The sequence below is a fragment of the Drosophila rhopaloa genome, unplaced genomic scaffold (assembly GCF_018152115.1).
Source record: "Drosophila rhopaloa isolate 14029-0021.01 unplaced genomic scaffold, ASM1815211v1 contig_2, whole genome shotgun sequence".
In the NCBI taxonomy this organism is placed as follows: Eukaryota; Metazoa; Arthropoda; class Insecta; order Diptera; family Drosophilidae; genus Drosophila; species Drosophila rhopaloa.
This window is the reverse complement of record NW_025335083.1, coordinates 6,723,777-6,741,712: the sequence shown is the minus strand read 5'-3', so window position 1 is coordinate 6,741,712 and position 17,936 is coordinate 6,723,777. Positions and strand designations below refer to the sequence as shown.

Here is a 17,936-nt window from a genome sequence, read left to right as displayed (position 1 = left end):
TAGTTTTATTACGAATCCAGAAATTTTTAATCTCCTATCAACCGGCATTTAATTTTTCAAAATGTTACTTTGCCTTTTCTTATCATATTAAATTTAATTATGAATCCAGAAATTTAAAATTTACTCTCAACCACAAAAAAAAATTTTAAAATCTCTTTAAAACTATCTCATAATATCTCGGACTTAAAAATATATTTTTTAACACAAATATATTTTTCTGTTTTTTTATTTATAACTTTTAATTCTTTTAAGGCATATTTCTATAGTCTTAAATCATTTGTAGTTCCCATCAGATAACCCCGCCAATCTATTGTAACAGGGTATACTAAAAAAAGTGCTTAACTAAGGAGAACAAGTGAGCGCAGATTTTAATTTTAACCTTTTTGTTCTCATTCCCTCCACTCCGCCTCGATGGCTTCTGTGCGCTCAACTTTTCCTGGCTATTGCTTTAGTTTTTTCTTTTTGTTTTTTTCTGTTTTTAATTTGCTGCACCGCTTCATAGAGCATTTTTCATTAAATTCCTGAATTAAGGCATTCCTCCGTGGCCTCCCATTGGACGGTGGTCATGTTCTGAAATAAGAGCAACATAGCAACATTGTCCAAGACGACATGGTGACGACGACGCTGGCGATGGCGATGGCCATGCGATGGCCAAGGCGGCGGTTTAGGCCATGGCCAAGTGGCTTTGGCCAGCCGGGAGCCACGAAACCGACTACCGGTTACGTTGCGAGTTCGAAAGCCAATTGGATCACACGTTAAAAAATAGTATTTTACGTTAATTTACTTTTTCAATTTGTCTGGCCACCAAAAACATACAATTATAATCCTGAAAGAAGATAATTATAATAAATTGATGGTTATAGTTCTATTCATAAAGTTTCAAGTACCCATTTTTTCCCAGTTGCAAGTTTGGTATTTTGTACTGAATAAAACCAATAGTTTGGATTCAAAAACACTTTAACTAATAGTAATTTGAATAAATTTTATTTATGGAAATAAAATTCGCAGTGCACCATTGCATTCAGTTGTTTGGAATTTAATATTTCTCTTGTTGCTTTTGTTGTCTCTGCCCTTTTGAGGCATCTTATAATGGGGCCATTGAAAATGCTGAGTGCCACGATTGAATCCTCTCATAACCAAAAATTAAACCAGTGTCAAAAGTGTTTTATGATGCCCGAATATATTTGGAAGACACTCAATAGGGGATTAAGATGTATTGGAAAATTGCATAGTTGTCATAATTATAGTTAAATAATATTCATTGTTATTCAGAGTTTAACCATTTAAAATTCATTAAAATGGGATAGAATATATTATATATATTATATATATCAAATATATATCAACAACTATTATGGAGAAGACAGAATTTTTAACCTATGGACGCTTTTTTTAAGGGAATTGCTTATTCTTTCCCAATGCAAACAAATATTTATACTTTCGTGCCAAAATTAAGTATTTATTACTCCATCCTAGCAAATTAAAAAAAAAACGACTTATACTTGCTTTTAAAAACGCATTCAACTGAAAATTATATAAAAATACTTTTAGTAGAGTCACCAACTTAATGATAAACTTTTCTCATTATCAAACTTTCACTGTTGCCAACTCAAATCCATATTGGCTGTTGCAGGGTTCCATGACATTAGGCCAGAACAAATCCATGTTCAGATTCCCTTCCTGAGATCCCAGCCAGGCCCAGCTGGCATCCAGCACAATTCACTTAAGGCCACCGCCTATGGTAACCCCCACCAGAGAACCCATGAATCCAGAGCATTTTTCTAACTTCCTTTTACCAATAGAACAAAACCAGCACAAAGCGCCGCGGATAAAGTGGTATGACAACGAGCAGGAGAGGATCCCGGGGTGGAGATCGGTCCAGGAGATGGAGATGGAGGTGGAGATGGAGAAAGAGCCAACCGGTGGCGACCCAAAGCTATGCGAGAAAGAAACGGGCGCGAGATCAAGCCAGGTGAAGTCAAGTTCGAGTCACCGGGCTGCTGGGGCTTCTGGGGCTGCTCAGGCTGCCGGTTGGGTTGCATAGTTGACCAGATCGGGACAAGCGGGAGCAGGCGATCCCAAGCTTGGCCACTCCATTGACCAGAGATGAGCGCCATTCGTGACTGGGAGATTACGGGCAATGATTTGGAAGGGTTAGCATATCAGAGCGTTTTATGTTAAACATGGAATATATACAAATATTTTATTAATCGAAGCAGTAACCAATCAAATTACATAAATAACTTATAAAAGTAGTATATCGTATAGTCTTAGTACTTTTTCAAATTACTAATGTGGGTAATTGAAAAACTTAAATGATAATAATGATTGAACTAACCTATATTACAGCATTTCACTATTATTAAACTTTTTCTTAGACATTTATATATTATTATAAATAAGTCAGCATTTGTAGTGCATGTTAGACAACATTCCCGACTTTGATATATATATCATCAACAGTCGAGCTGGTCTATCCATGGTCGTATGTCCTTTTCTCCGTAAACTTGTCTCAAATAGAAAGCTTTTTAGGTTAGGTATTCAAAGATCTGTTTTTCTTGAACAAGTTGTTATTATGTTGGAACCGCGGGGATTGAACAACTACAACTTATCGCTAGATCGAAAAAAATTAATTCGATATATAGTAGCATACACATATATAATGTTACACAAACCGGATGAAGATATCATATAGCTGACACAAAAATTATCTGAAAACTGTCATGAAATCTTAAAGACTTAATTTTATTTTTTACACATATACGCAAAAAAACCTATACTACCTATTGTCCCTAATAGTGTGTGGTTTAATACAAAAGCTTAATAAAATACTTATTATTAAGTTTTATAAATAAGAATTAGTGAAATAAATGCAAGGCTATATAAACTTTGCCTTGCCCTCTCACTACAGATATTTAATTGGGTTAGTCAAATGCAAATCAAGGCTACAAATTCTTTTAATAATTTTATTATTAATAAATTATTTTATTTTATTAAAAGATTGGAAGTCAGCAGCCAAACTACAAACTCCGTAAACTTTTCAATGTCGCTGATGGTTTTTTGTGGCATTAATGCTTATGGGTAAATTTCGGCATTCTCAATATTTGTATCCAGTGCATCGTGTCACGTGGTCAGCTCCATTTGGAGCCACCAACTAGATACAGATATGCGCGGCGAGCGCGACGACTGCGCAGGCGCAGGCGCAGCCAGCGGCAACTGGCAACTTGCAACTGGCGACTGGCGACTGCGCGGTTGCAGATACACTTTAGGGGCATGACATGACTCGCATACGAATTATTATAAACGATCTGGCGCAAAAACTAACAAGCGATGGGGCCGGGACTGGACTGGAATGGAATGGACCTCGCTTGCTGCTCTGTGGGATGTAAGATGTGGATGTGGATGGATGTGGAGGCAGAGGTGGCTGTGGATGTGGATGCGGCGGCCAAATGGGCGGCAAGGTGACGGCAACGGGCAGTGGGCAGGGAGGAGGGGGAAGGGGGGCGGTAGACCGACGGACGAGTTATGGTGGCCAATTGCAAAGTTAATGGAGTTTGGCTACTCCAGCAGTGAAAGAGCAGTTGGAGCGGGGGGATCGGGATTCGGGATCACTTGGGCGACTCGAGCGGATGCTGGCCGAAGAGATACAGCTACTGGTTCGCGACTCGGCCAAGATTGAACTTAATTTTGCACAAATGCAATTTATAGAAAATTGTTGCCACTTGTTTTCACGTTGATGGCACTCGGGTTGGGCCGAGTGGAGTAGATCAACGGCAGGGTGCTGGGGAATGCGGGGTGGAGCCGGGCCGGGCAGATAATAAATGCAGGTAGCCATTGGATTCCTGGATTCTCGCTGCTACTGCTGCCCAATGCCTGCAGCTTGGCCATTATTTAAATTTTCCCCCTCCCCGGCCACAACTTCGCTTTGCAAAAATTAACAATTAAAATGTCTAATGGCAGAAAGAGTGAGGCGCGATAGAGAAAGAGGGATCATAAAGCGCTGTCCCATCAGGTAAGTCGGCCCTGTGACTCCTTCTCGGAACTTCCACTCATCAGACGGGGCAATTAGTTTTCCCTTTTTGTATGTGGTTCAGGTTCAGGTTCGGTTCATCTGGGGATTCGCGTAGGATCGCGGACTCCGAGCAGAGGAAGTGGAAATGGCCGAATGGATTAGCTCGGAATGGTTTATTGGCGACTCGCGGCCATAAAACCGCGTCCTAATCCATCAGCTCCTCTCTGGAATCTGCTCGAAAGAAGGGTCTCGAAGGACAGGTAGGTAACCGATATTCCGGACACCTCGAGCTATAAAGAGACGCACTGCAGCCCGTCACCCAAACAGTCTCGATTGCTCGCAGCATTTGTCACAATATGCTAATCGTTCGCTATCTAATCGCTCTGGTCTTCTCCGTTTTCATGGTGGCCACATCGCTGAAGATCGAGGTGCGCTACCGCCGGTGCAATGGCTACAAGATATCCACCCCAGATCGATTGGTCATTAAAATGGAACGACGTGGCGGAAAGTGCCAGTCCAGAAACCTAGAGAGGCGGCGTTTACAAATATGAACAATGGAACCGTAATGAATGTGATAGGAAATCGAGGACATTAAGGCCGAAAATTAGTGATAAAGAATTCCGAAAAATTCACAAGCCCAGATTATTAAAGAATACTGCCTCAGAGGCAATTCAAATCTTAAGCTAAGTCAATAAAAATATTGTATCTTCATAAAATATTAAATGTGATTAAAATTTACTGGTATTCTTTTTGTCAATTCACTATTATTGCTAAGCAAAAATAAAAAAAATATTACAAAAAAAAAAAGTATATTAATATAAAACTGTCATATAAATTAATATTATTTTAATTATTAATTATACCAGACAAATTTAGTTATACAAAAACGTATATACTGCTAATTTTAAATTACACCGCTTTATAGTTTTATAAATAAAACGAATTAATAACAAGTTGGTAATGTGACTTTTTGTTCGATATGGTTGCAGGTTTCCATTAAACCGTTATAAACAGCAATTTTTCGATCGATTGTTCCAATAGCAGGTATAAAATATTTTAGATTTTAGCAACTCCCAAGTTATTTTGTACCTCAAAACTTCGTGGCATCATCCAAGCATCAGCATGGTTTCCAATTAAAATAAGATGGTATCGCCTCGCTTAGCTGATTTATCGCATTTAAATAAAACATTTTATGAACTAATTTGTAAATTTATGACATACCTCTTGTTGACATTTTGAAAAAGCATTCTGAAGTCCAGTTTGGGGTTACATCCGCTCCAAAATAACGAATGATAAAGTCGCTGTTTTTGGTAGTCCATTTGGCTGCGAAATTCTCCTATATAATCCTTTATTCTTACTTATTGTTAACAATTTTGATTTATTTCTTTTGCTTAAAAAAAGTAGTATCAATATGTTTCAAATGCATTGAAAGAATTAGATAAAACTAAAATTTGTTGAAAAACCGAATATTCTAAACCAGACCTTCAAATTACTCACGGCCGGACTCCACTAAGTCTTAATTTCAAATTCTTCTGTCAATCCGGCTTTTAGCCTTCATAAGGGAAATCTCTAATAGGTCTGACTAAAAAATACATTGCCTATTTAAAGGTGTTATTTTTATATTAATGGTGCGCACTCTCCGTTGGCTTCTTGATGCACTGCATCCGGTTCAAGTCATGTTATCGCCATATACCTCCATCAACCGCTCCCCAAGCGCACACTAATCCTGGAATTACATTTTAAATAATTAATTTAATGTATTTAATGTAATTTACAAAATTACTAAGTACCTTATTAGGTCCTTGATCCTGCATCCTGATGATCAACCCAAATAAGTAGGTATCACCAAATATGATCTTCGAGTAACACTCTCACACACACTGACTTTCGGTCAAATGGATCAACTGATTTTTCATGTGAAACAGTCCCTACTCCATGAATGTTTGACTAGAACTGATTGGGAACTATAATAAGTCGATGGTAAAAATTCTCATTAGCTATGACGTGGTAATAAAATTATCATAAAATTAACATAAAATTAACATAACATTAACATAACATTAACATAACATTAACATAACATTAACATAACATTAACATAACATTAACATAACATTAACATAACATTAACTTAACATTAACATAACATTAACATAACATTAACATAACATTAACATACCATTAACATAGCATTAACATAACATTAATATAACATAAACATTAACATAACATTAATATAACATACCATTAACATAACATACCATTAACATAACATTAACATACAATTAACATAGCATTAACATAACATTAAGATAACATTAACATAACATTAACATAACAATAACATTAACATAACATTAACATAACTTTAAAATAAAGTTAAAATAATGTTAATGGCCACGTCATAGTTAATTTTAATACTTTTTAATCAACTTATTCATAATTATACCCTTGCAGAGGGTATTTTAATTTCAGTCAAAAGTTTACAAAGCGGTGAAGGAGACATTGCCGACCCTATAAAGTAAATATATTTTTAATCAGCATCACCAGGGGAGTCGATCTAGCCATGTCTGTCTGTCCGTCCGTCTGTCCGTCAGACTGTCTGTCCGTCCTTCCCCTTTTAAGTCAAAAAAATAAACAAAGAATAAAACATTTTGTTATAACATTTGGGCGCATTTATTTCATACGTATATATTTATAACTTTAGTTTAAAGATTTATTTTACATATATAAGTTTTTGTAGGTATTAAATGACTCCAAGTTCGCATTCTTAAATTGTTATTTTATATAATTTTGTATTATACAAGAGCTGGAACACTTAAATTTACAAAAGCACATTTGTATTTCGAATTCGTTCTCAATAAATGAATAGCTTTAGGAAGCATTGAAGCATTTATTTTACCACACCATATGCAAAGCGTAAATCAAGAAAAGAAATATTATAATTTTTAACTTTTGTGCTAATATTCAAATAAATACATCATTTATTTTTTTGGTAACTACAATGGAACATTTTTTCATTCTTTTTTAGACATTTAAATAGTTAAGTTACATATATAGATTTCAGTATATTTATATGTATATGTGGATAAAGCTGAGTCTTAGCTTTAGTTTAATTGCACTAAATATTTGCGTTACATTTTTGGTGATCCATTATGCTAAACATCATTTTTGGGTTGTTGAAATGCTTGAATTGTTAATTTATCCAAGGGCTGCAGGTTGTGGATAATCTATCTGCTGGCTGGGAACTTACTTCCTAAAGCAGGAGATGGGATTGAAGTAGCACTGCCGATATCTGACCTGACGTTTGCTCTCGGGCAGCCGGTAAAGTTCGTTCACATTGCCATAGGTGGGACTCCTCAAATAGGCGCTGTAACTACTTAAATTAACCAATGATCGGTTGATTTCACAAACGGTGTATTTGTCTTACGTGGGTCGGTACTGAGCAAAGAGCATCTGCAGTCGGTCCATGGGAATGTTGGGATAGATGGCCTGGGCAGGCATCTCATAGCCTCCTCCGTAGGCGCCGCGCACTTCCTCAGCCTCCTGTCCATCCAGACCATCCGAATCCTGGAATCCGAATAAGCCAATAATCTCTGCTTTTTATTCACCTTAAGTCGCTATACTCACAGGTCCTGTTTCGCCTGCTGAAGGACGAGCCTCGCTGAGGGCAAAGAGCAGGGTCAAGAGTAGGCCGTAGCACAACAGTATTTGCACGAACTTCATCATTTTAAAGCGGTTTTGAACTGAAAGAAAAAAATAAAAATGGGAAGAAAATGTGTAAAAAGCTACAATTCCGACAGCAAAATGTATTTTATTTTTTTCAGAACACTACTAAGTACATATTTTCATATGTTGCGGGCTTTTTGGTGAAAAACATTAAGAAGTATAAACAAAGTTTTCAGCCTTAAAATAATAGCACAAGTAAGAAAGTGATAAAAAGAAAAAAAAAATGTTTTAATATTCTTAAAAGTCCACTTTTATCTATTTTTCTGTAAAATAATAAATTAAAAATTTGCTGTTCCAATATAAAATTAATAAAAATCTTTAGCAATTAAGGTGTTAAGGCACTTTTAGACAGCTTACCAACTGATTTAATTCGCAGCCCCCTATCAAAAGTGTAAGCCAATTAATGGAAATTATTCAATGGCAATATTGTTAGGCACTTTTGCAGAATACCAATTAATGCAAATGTTTGTGCAACTTCAAAGGGCAAGCCCAGGACTTTATCCCCGGCTAATCCCGAAGCTCAAAGCGATGTCAAGGGGGCAATGCCGGAAAAAAGTGCCACATAGTTCCACTAGCCACATTTTTAATTAAAGGTCAGATTTCAGTGGAATTGTTTTTGTGCTCGCATTTATTATTTTATTATATTTTTTGCGTCAGAGCTGCTTGGCAGGACTCGTAACAAAGCAGATTGGAGTGAATCAGAACACTTGTTGCCACAAACGTGACGAGCATTGCTGAGAGGTCGCAGGGGAGTGGATGCTGCCTCAGACTCCTGTTTTTCACCTTAGCCGGGCTTAAGTGCATTTCCGCAATTAAAAACGGATATGGACCTGCAACTCAAGCGTTGCAACAGGGCCACCCACCCGGACACACACTTATTGCATTCGTAATACAATGTCGATGGTGCAACGTGTGGCAGCCACACAATACAATAGCCTGTACATGTGGCCTTCAGGCCGAGTTGGCCAAACTTTAATTGATTTCATCAGAAGCTGACAAAAAACGTGGTTCAAGTTGATATGGGTTCCCTTTATTAAAGTGAATATTTATTGAGTAACTTTGATCGTCTCTTTCGTAACGAGCAGCTTAAGGGTTACAGTTCCTTAAAAGTTTATAAGGTCAAGAGTAGATGTATAAATAAATAAATTAACTTCGCAAAAGAAATTTTGGTCCTAAAAGTATGACTTACTATACTTTCTAGGGGGTTAATGTTTACCAAATTAAATATAATATAATGCGAAACTAAAAGTAATTTAATTTGAGCTCTTATTTTAATAATTAATTTTTTTCTGATACCATTCTAATTTCCCATAAATAAAACATAATGGTATAAATAAAGATTGCAAATAAGTTAATTAAATAACATGACTTCTAATTATTAAGATCATAAATATGAATTATTTCTTAGTATATGAGCAGACATTTATTTATATCATGTCTGTAAAAAGTTCCAAAATATAAATGATTTTATTCCCTTCTCAACTTCAACCTTATAAATTAAACATATAAAATAATAGTAATTCACATCAAAGGTAAAAACAAATATTATACACATAGGGCAGCAGTTTCCGACATATTCTAAGACAATCAGCAACTAATTACTTACATAACATAAGTTATGACATCATTGGTAATTGAAGAGGGTGTGAAATCAAAAGGAAAACCATACCCGCAGGACATGAATACATAAACAGCCGCAGCTCGAAAAAGAAGCAATGGAGACAGACATGAATCCCCGGGATACGTTCGTTTAGTCGGTGAAAATGAGATCATCAAATGACTTTCAGTATCATCATCAGCACGCAACAGGTAAACGAGGGCCAGAATCGTCGTGGTTGGCATAAAAAGCCATAGACTGGGTCGTGGGCCATCGAGGTCCTCGACGATGTCGGCCGTAAATGTTAATGACTTATCTCATTTGCTTGCTGCAGCTCATAAAATGTAGCTGCTCCTAGTTGGTCCTGTAAAGGAGTCTTTCCTTCTTAAATTTCAAGCAGCTGCTTATGTGAATGCATTGGCAGAGAAAGGCTTTTATGGTTTCAAAAATCTCAATTGCAAATTAACATCCTGTTTCCCAGAAAATGTAAAAAATTTTCTAAATGTATTTTAGTGCACTTTTTTGGAGATTAGTTGGAAAAAATTTAAGTATTAAAGGTAATCAAATATTGTTGTTAGTACCAATTTAATGTCACTTAACTGGAATGTACATTTTATAGAAATATATAGCTCACATTTAGTATGTACTATTGCTTAATTTTAAATCGTTTAAATACATATACTGTAATGCCTTAAAAATCGTATCTGATAAAAAAGAAAATGCCTAAAAATTAAAATTTTATTTTACAAATTTGATAACAATTTTGATTTATTTTTATGCCTTTTTACTAGTTTGAAATCACAAAACTTTTTCGCTATGGCTTGTAATCTTAAAGGGGCACTATAATTCTAGCCATTAAAACATTGATATATATTAGGTTAATGAAAAACCGGCATATGGAAACATTTCCGTGTTTTGATTGGGCAAAGTGCAGGCAAAAACTCTTAAACCACTTTACAAGCGGATATAGGCAGACAGAGATAATTGTAATGCCCACAACCCGGTCTGTTTAACCTTGAGCTCATAAAATATTTGTTAGATTAAGCAGCTAGTGGGTGATAAATAAAAACTAATGACTAGGAGGCTAATTTCTGCCCACCCTCGTGCGAACTTTAGCTAGATCAAATGGAATAATAAAAGGCCAAAACCGGGCAGGGACCGCCGCCGTTGGACCCTAAAGCAGAACCCAAAGCCAAACATAATCAGGACACATTTATTGCCACCGATAAATAATGCTCCATTGTTAATTGGAAATTTAATCTTGCTGTGTGGCAGCGTAAGAGTTGCAACTGCTGAAAAAACGGAGGTGGTGGAAAAAAGGGAAAATGCAATTTTCACGTGGGTCTTTAGTCTCTACCCCAATATCCTGCCTAATCCGGCGGCTTAGTTCCGTTTCCACTTTTTAAGTTCCTCTCATTTTTTCGTCAAATTTTTCGCTTGCGGCGAAAGGAACTTTAAAATTAGCTAAGAACAAATGTCGCTGGGCAAATATTTGCCACAAGGACCTGGCGTGGGCTTCATTAATGTGTGTCTGACAGGAGCCGGCAGGACGATGGCCATGTCCTTGGCCATGTGATTTATCTGGTCATATGATATTTTCGAGGGAGAAAATTAAAATTACGTCAGTCAGTCACCGAAAACTGGAAACTTCAGACATCTTCAAATGCTTATCAAAGCGTATTTCATGTTTCCCTTTTGGCCCGAGGGTGTGGAACACTTGAAGTTGTATCGAGTTTCTCGGGATCCGAGTTGTGGTTACGTTCTGATTTGTGGAAAATGCGGTTCAAAGTGGCTTTGGCAAAACGGAAGAGTTATTTACCCAATTAGATTAGTCTGCAGTTCGAGTACATTTTTGTAGCAATTTAGGAAGAAAGTTCAAAAATAAATACTGTAAAAATATATGTTACTCCTGAAACAGCATTGTGGATTTTGATTAAATCATACTTAAACTTAACAAAAGCATTGGAGGTAAATAGATAATTGTTCCTATTTATCTTTGTTTAACAAATTTAATATTTAAATGATTCTTCTCTATTATTTGACATGATTTAAACAAACAAAAAGCTGTCCTTTCTCCTCTATATTTCTCCCCGGAAAATTCAGCGGAAAATTATCTGCCTCATTGATGCCCTTAACCCGCAGGCATGAAAACTGTAGGCGTATTCTAATAAATATTAAATGCAATTTGATTGCGGTTTCGGCGTGAATCGACCAAACCAAACCAAATCGAGACGAGCCAAGTCAAGTGAAGTTATTTATTATCAGCAACTCGAATCGAGATTGAAGTCCAAAACAAATGGAGTGAATGGTTTGTGCGTGTGCCTGATTTTTCTACGCTTCATAAATAATTCACATAATTTTCAATGAACCAGATGAAACAGTGCCTCCTGTTTTGTTCTGTCATTAGGTGGCTCTGTGGAATTCCCTAGGGGAATGGTTGTTTTCGCATATTCAAAACAAAAATACATTACACAAAGAAGGAGAAAAATAACGGTTGGGAAATATATGACCTATGAATGGCATATATTCGTCAACTTGTGGGAGTTTTTCCAGGGCAAAAACGAACCTTTCTTTACCTTCAATGTTGTTAAAGGTCCATCAATTTGGAGGAACTTTTATGAAGTCAATTTAGGGAGAGCTGCTTTGAGTCAATTTTAACGGAAAACATACAAATTGGCTTCAATTATTCATAAAATATGAACATTTTTTAAATTGGGTAAAGATTTTAGACGCAGTCAAGTAAATTGTAAATCTTGTTCTTAGAAATGAGTTTAACAAATTTAATATTTTTTAAACCTAAATGACAAGATATTAATCACCTAGTTTGAAAAAAATTGGAGGTATCGTCTCAAATATTTTTATTTTATTTACTTTAACTTGTAATTTTTATGAATCTTTGATAATCTTAAATTTTTATTTGAAGGAAATGAATTAATGTTCTGTTATTAAGAATATTTAAAAGTGTTGACTCTGCAATGAACTGATTTTGGACTTTGCTACGGAAGGTAAGCCTACATGATATGATATCACCGGCAGTAACTCTCTCGCCCTGCAATAATTCACCTGTGGCACAATTTCCGCGCCCACAAATTAATTCTGGGAGACAAATAACTGCTCATTTCAATTAATCGCAAAAACCCAATTGGTGAACCCAAAGGTAAACACACAATTTGGCTAATCCAAAGCTTCGGTACTCACTGATACTTTTTGCGACTGGATGAGTTCGGGAATCGCCGGCAATCAAATTGGCGTCGGTAAATTGGAAAAATCTGGCGCCGGAAAACTGATAACTTCGCGAACTGTTTGCGTTTGCCTTAAAGTACAAGCGACTGTGACTTTTAATGGTTGAAGCTCTGATCTGATCCTTCGGCTGGGCTTACTTGTTGCTGCTGTCGCTCTCGATGTGAACGCCAAGAAGGGAAATTGGTAACTCGATGTTGGCGATGCCTGCTACCGGGCTTTATATACAAAATAGCAAACAGCACCCAGGGCAGCGACGCCGGCAGCGGCAGAAGCAGCAGGAAGCACGAGCTGCCGGGAAAACAGGAGGCTGGGGGCGGTCCTAGGGGGAGGGGGCGAATGCTTAGGCAAAGCCTTATGCCTTATGCCTCATGTCAAGCCACACTGCAGGACTAACACTTGTCCACAGTACCTGGCATATAAAGTGGGTACATACATGAGGTGCAAAGATCATTTGAAGTTGGAACGCTATCGGGGCATTTTAGAAGACTATATAATGCGAATAATATAACAACTTTTAAGTCTTAGGTTTAATTACTTAATGGCTTGATAAAGATAGTAAATGTTAAACGCTGAGGGATAATACGCAATTTACTTTTAGAATTTGATATATACTTAAAAAAATTAACGAAAAAGCACTGGTCAAGGTATTGAGAAAATTAAATGTTAGGTTTTAAGCGACAAGTTAATCGAATTAATAATAAAAGCTAATACATATATTGATTTAATTATATATAATATTTATTAATAAATATAGAAAAGGTTTTTAAAAGGTATCCTAAATTGTTAAGCTTAACTATTAAGCTACCTTTTTAAAACACATTTTTTGTTGTATTTAACTATACTTTAAATTAAATTTAGTAACCCAATTCTTTCTTTCTTTATTTTAAGGACTACTGATGGTTATGTCTAATAACCTTTCAAAATATATATAAAATGTTCGAAAATGCTATTCTAGCCTCCTATTAATTTCTCGTACAGAGCATCCCCCGTTCGAATACATATCAAAAATGTCAACACTGAATATGGTTTCTACTCGTACAATGGGGCGTATGAACAATGTGCGACTTATTAATTCACCACACGGACGTGGACACTGCGAGGCGAGTACGTGGACCACCGATTAACCACCACCCACACCCACACCCCGCCATTCACCCGCTCGGCGTGGTGAGTAGCAGTAGCAGGCGAATAACGGCACCTGTTGCTGATTAACTCGCCTCATACGAAACCTGTTGCATACTTAGCAGACCAGTATCTATGACGTAGGGATTACATAAAACGAGTCGAAATGCACTTGGACAGTAGGCCCAGCGACTGGCTTTACATCCGTCATTGATTTATGGTCATTCCATAATAAAATCGCGCCATGTGCAAAAGTGAGATTGTGCCATAAGCACACATGGAAATATATTTAATACGCGGTAATCGAATAATATAAGGTTGTGTTCCTGGAATTTTATTCATTTCCGCCGTTAGAAGCAACGCATTTAATTTATTATAAATATAAATAATTTAATAATTTAACAAAAAACTATTCCGAATATATTTACAACAAAAAACAATTTGAAGTATTTTAAATTAATTTATTTTTCTGTTTGCAAAGCTTTATGAATAAGTAAGTAAGTAATAGTCGAAAAATGTAGTTGTGAATTTATTACTATGTTTTTGGGAAGTGACTTTTGCTCTCGCGGGTACTTGAAGTCAAACGGAGGCGGGCCATCAATTAATGGAGGCAATTAGATATGCATAAAAGTCTATTAATGTGTGCTCCCACAAACTCATTAATGGCCGCTATTGGCCAATAAAACTTTGCCATTCGACTTCGCAGCCAAGGTGGCCAGGCAATAAACGTGCATTGCACACTTAAACCGATCGCCAGTTTAGTTTAACAGTTCATCATGGAACGGCAGTTGACCCACAGCTAATATTATGCATTGACTTTGAGTTGGCAATCGGCGGTGGATAGTTTGCCAGAAGTTCGAGGGGTTGATTTGCATAAAAAGGAGTGAGGGACATGACAAGATGCAAAATTTACCTATATAATTGAAGAATATATAATTAAGCTCAGAAAAAATACTTTAATATGCTGCGCTAAATATTTCTCTAAAGGTAATATTATTAAATGAAATTATATTTGCTATTTAAAATTGTTTAGGAACGCATTGCTTGTATTTAATATTTAAAATATAAAGGATGTTTAATTTATTGCTTCACGAATATGTAAACGCAATAGATGATAAAAAGTAAATAATACCGCCATGAGCTACAACAGTTAAAGAATAATCTAAACTGTCCAATTGATTTAAATTGTGATTTCCGTACATATACGCATTGGTTGATAAAAATAGTAAGAACTAAATTCAAACTTGATACACAATCATTTGAATAATTCGGTGAGGCAATCTGAAGCTCCCGCCCTATAAAATAGATAAAGACTTCGATATCGTTCGATAAAGGTAGTACTTCCGCTTGGAGCACGCCCACAATTTACAACCAAAAATAGATCACAATGGAACACGAGCTGCAGGCATGCGATGGATCTGCCCGAAATTGCGATTTATGGGTATGTCAATCAGCATTAGGCAGGATAGGTAGGATTACCTGTCTACCCGAAATTACCCTCGAATATACAGAATTTATACTCCCATACGAGTATGGGTGTTTGAATTAATTTATTTATGAATGCTGTTGGATTTATCGTAGGTGGTTTATTTATAACGCAGATTCACAGTGAGTTACAAATGCACAGATACAGTTACAGTTACAGATACAGATACTAGATACAGATACCACTAGACACAATTACAGAACTCGGGGGATTTCAGTTAATTGCGCGAACAACTCTCACATCAGCAACCAAAGGGACATTGAACAGTTTTTGAAACATCTCTCTGGGGATCAGTTGGGATTTATGCAATATTGTGACGGCTTTTAGCCCACTCCAGAGGCTGATATTATGCAGGATTTAATGTGGCTAATGGTGTTTTTCAGAAGCAGCTGACGGCATTGAAATAGCAACGCCAGTACGCTCGGCCACCGCCGGATCCGGATGGTGGGATTCGCCGGGGACCAGATGGGGAACCGGATTGCGTGGACGTTCCAGATCGATCTGCGCCCGCTCTTCTCTGAAAGCTCTTTGGCATTAACTGAAATTTTCTTACACATCGCGCTGCTAATTTTATGTCTTATATTGCAATTTAGGTTTTATGTTCCAACTTACTGTTTCGCCAGTGGCGCGATTGATCTGATTCAAGTCTTTGAAATCATAATCCAACATTGTTCCCGAATCATCATCGCTGTACATCCCTGCATTACACGTCAGGTTAATTTTGGTCTTTTAATAATATACCCAATATATCCACACTCACCATCCTCCCTCACTTGATGGGGCTCCAATCCATTGTGGAATTCGCCCAACTTGCCATTGAGAATGTTTTTGTCCCCGAAAAAATCTCCAATTCTCTGCTCACTTCGTTCTTGTTCGAGGGCATGATGCAAAGCGACCATTAGCCGATCCAAAAGTAGGGCAGCTCGTTTTGGAACCACCATCTAAATATGCGTAAAGGAGTAATTGAAGTAACTATTAAGTATTTAACTAAGCTTGAAAATCAGATCCATATAACCATTAGCAAGTAAGAGCTTAGTTACTTAAGCGGTCTAAAAGCTATGGGGAATGCCTCTAAAATAAAATCAAGAAATTGCCATTTTTTATGTGATGGAATAAAAATGCTTTTCTATGAGTGTTTTAAATGGAATGTTATTTATTTTAACCATGAAAAAGGGTTTTAGACTTTTACCAATCTTGCTAGAAACAACAATTTCAGAGCAACCTGATTTAAAAACGAATTATAACAGTTAGACTATCACCTTGGAAACTCTCTCTCATCATTAAATGGGCAGAAATCATTTTTTTATGCGCTTTGATCTTGTGAAGAACAACTTGGTTGTATAATACTTTATATTTTATCACTTTACCCAAATCCTGACATACATTTTTCTATAAAAAGATGTCCTGGTACAACTACAACTCTCAATTAGTTTAATGCTTTTCCAAGGGCCTCAAAGCAACTTCCCACGCGTCGGACATGACCACTCAAAATGTTTAATTCAAGGCTAAAGGTGTTTTGGTCAGAGCCAGCCAACATTAGACCCACCACTAGTATGCACCTGGCATAATCAAAGTAATGTGACGTCAGCTCAGCTTTCGGGGGTAAATGTAGCTTAGGGTCAAAGCCGAAAAGCAATCAAATGAAAAATATACAATTACAAATTGTGTGTAAGGTGATAGGGAATCAAAAAAGCGAGTGACCAGCCCACGACCCACGCGGACATTCGTTGTTCATTTTTGGGGATTTTGCTTACCGGATACTCGTCGTAGCCCTCGTCGGCGGGGGCTGAGAAAATCTCCTCCGGCTGGCTGGGAGCCGACCTTCCGCCCGCCCGCTTGTCCTCCGCCTCCGGCGATGTCACCTCTCCGGCTGCACTGCCGCCCATGGTGAGCACCTTGTCCGGGGATTGTTTGTCGCCCGGGTACCTCATTAATTGCCGGCACATGTGCAGCTCGAAGTTCTGGATGAGGACGAGCAGGATAATCAACAAGGCTGGCAGGTGATAGGTCCTGCCGGCCGGGCAGCTCTCGTTCCTGGCGAGAGCAGGACTCCTCTTCCTGGCCGATTGGCGCCTGGCAGCATGCACTGGTCTCTGCCCAGGTGGGTGATGCATTCTGGTGGCTCCTGGCGGGAAACTAATTAATGTCAATATGGCCTGCGTTCGACACTTTTGAAAATTCAACTGAAGCGTTGGCCTTATGCGTTCGACGCTTTTATAGCAGCCAATTTCTTGGCTTTTCACTGGTTTCCTTTCTTTTTTTTTTGCTCCTTTTTTACAGTAATGAAGCATTATAGACGCTTGTTAATCGGGATGGAGCTGGTCCAACAGTGAAATGCTTTTTTCATACTTTGATTTACGATTGGCGCCCCCACTCGGCGTCCTTGTTGCTGCTCCTTGGCAGTGGCTGTTGCTGTAATTATTGAACATCAAAATCCATGTCCTGCCTGCAGCAAAGTTATTAACGCACACACATCCACCATACATGTGTGGGTGGATGGGAATGTGTTGGTTGCAGCCTGTTGCGCTTTTTCGGTTGGTCCGTCTAATGAGCGGAATGTGAAAGTCCTTTGGCCCACTTGTTGCTCGTTAAGCCCAAAAAATGATGGCCTGAATGGCTGGGCAGGGGATGGGATGACCACGAACTCAGTTGACTCCTCGCTGCATGTGTCCCCCATTTTTGTCGTTTTACGGATGCCTGCGTGGGCTTAACTTAAGTATTTTGCATATTGGAGAACCCTTGAATTG

The 17,936-nt window shown here is 37.6% G+C and overlaps 3 protein-coding genes and 1 long non-coding RNA gene across 7 annotated transcripts; 1 reads left to right on the top strand and 3 right to left on the bottom strand.

Moving 5' to 3' along the window:
- The first annotated feature begins 4,349 nt into the window (after positions 1–4,349).
- LOC108052544 lies at positions 4,350–4,916 on the top strand. The gene has a single exon (XM_017134949.2). It carries the CDS (start codon positions 4,369–4,371, stop codon positions 4,561–4,563), a length of 195 nt encoding a protein of 64 aa, XP_016990438.1. The 5' UTR covers positions 4,350–4,368; the 3' UTR covers positions 4,564–4,916.
- A 729-nt stretch (positions 4,917–5,645) lies between these two features.
- On the bottom strand, positions 5,646–5,909 carry LOC108052549. The gene is made up of 2 exons (XR_001769652.2): positions 5,803–5,909; positions 5,646–5,738 (listed from the first exon to the last, which is right to left on the bottom strand). It is a non-coding gene; the product is annotated as an uncharacterized LOC108052549 (long non-coding RNA).
- Positions 5,910–6,957: 1,048 nt separating this feature from the next.
- LOC108052518 lies at positions 6,958–12,754 on the bottom strand. Of its 4 annotated transcripts, XM_044459978.1 has the most exons (5): positions 12,719–12,752; positions 12,537–12,651; positions 7,643–7,758; positions 7,443–7,582; positions 6,958–7,391 (listed from the first exon to the last, which is right to left on the bottom strand). In XM_044459978.1, the coding sequence occupies exons 3-5, from the start codon at positions 7,739–7,741 to the stop codon at positions 7,262–7,264; spliced, it is 369 nt and encodes a 122-aa protein (XP_044315913.1). In that variant the 5' UTR covers positions 7,742–7,758; positions 12,537–12,651; positions 12,719–12,752; the 3' UTR covers positions 6,958–7,261. The 4 variants fall into 4 exon arrangements, with proteins under 4 accessions (XP_044315913.1, XP_044315914.1, XP_016990420.1 ...); XM_044459979.1 differs by lacking the exon at positions 12,537–12,651 and having other exon boundaries at positions 12,719–12,754; XM_017134931.2 differs by having other exon boundaries at positions 6,958–7,388; positions 12,537–12,752.
- Positions 12,755–15,568: 2,814 nt separating this feature from the next.
- On the bottom strand, positions 15,569–17,303 carry LOC108044158. The gene is made up of 4 exons (XM_017123050.2): positions 16,944–17,303; positions 15,950–16,130; positions 15,802–15,887; positions 15,569–15,706 (listed from the first exon to the last, which is right to left on the bottom strand). The coding sequence occupies exons 1-4, from the start codon at positions 17,301–17,303 to the stop codon at positions 15,569–15,571; spliced, it is 765 nt and encodes a 254-aa protein (XP_016978539.1).
- Positions 17,304–17,936: the final 633 nt, after the last annotated feature.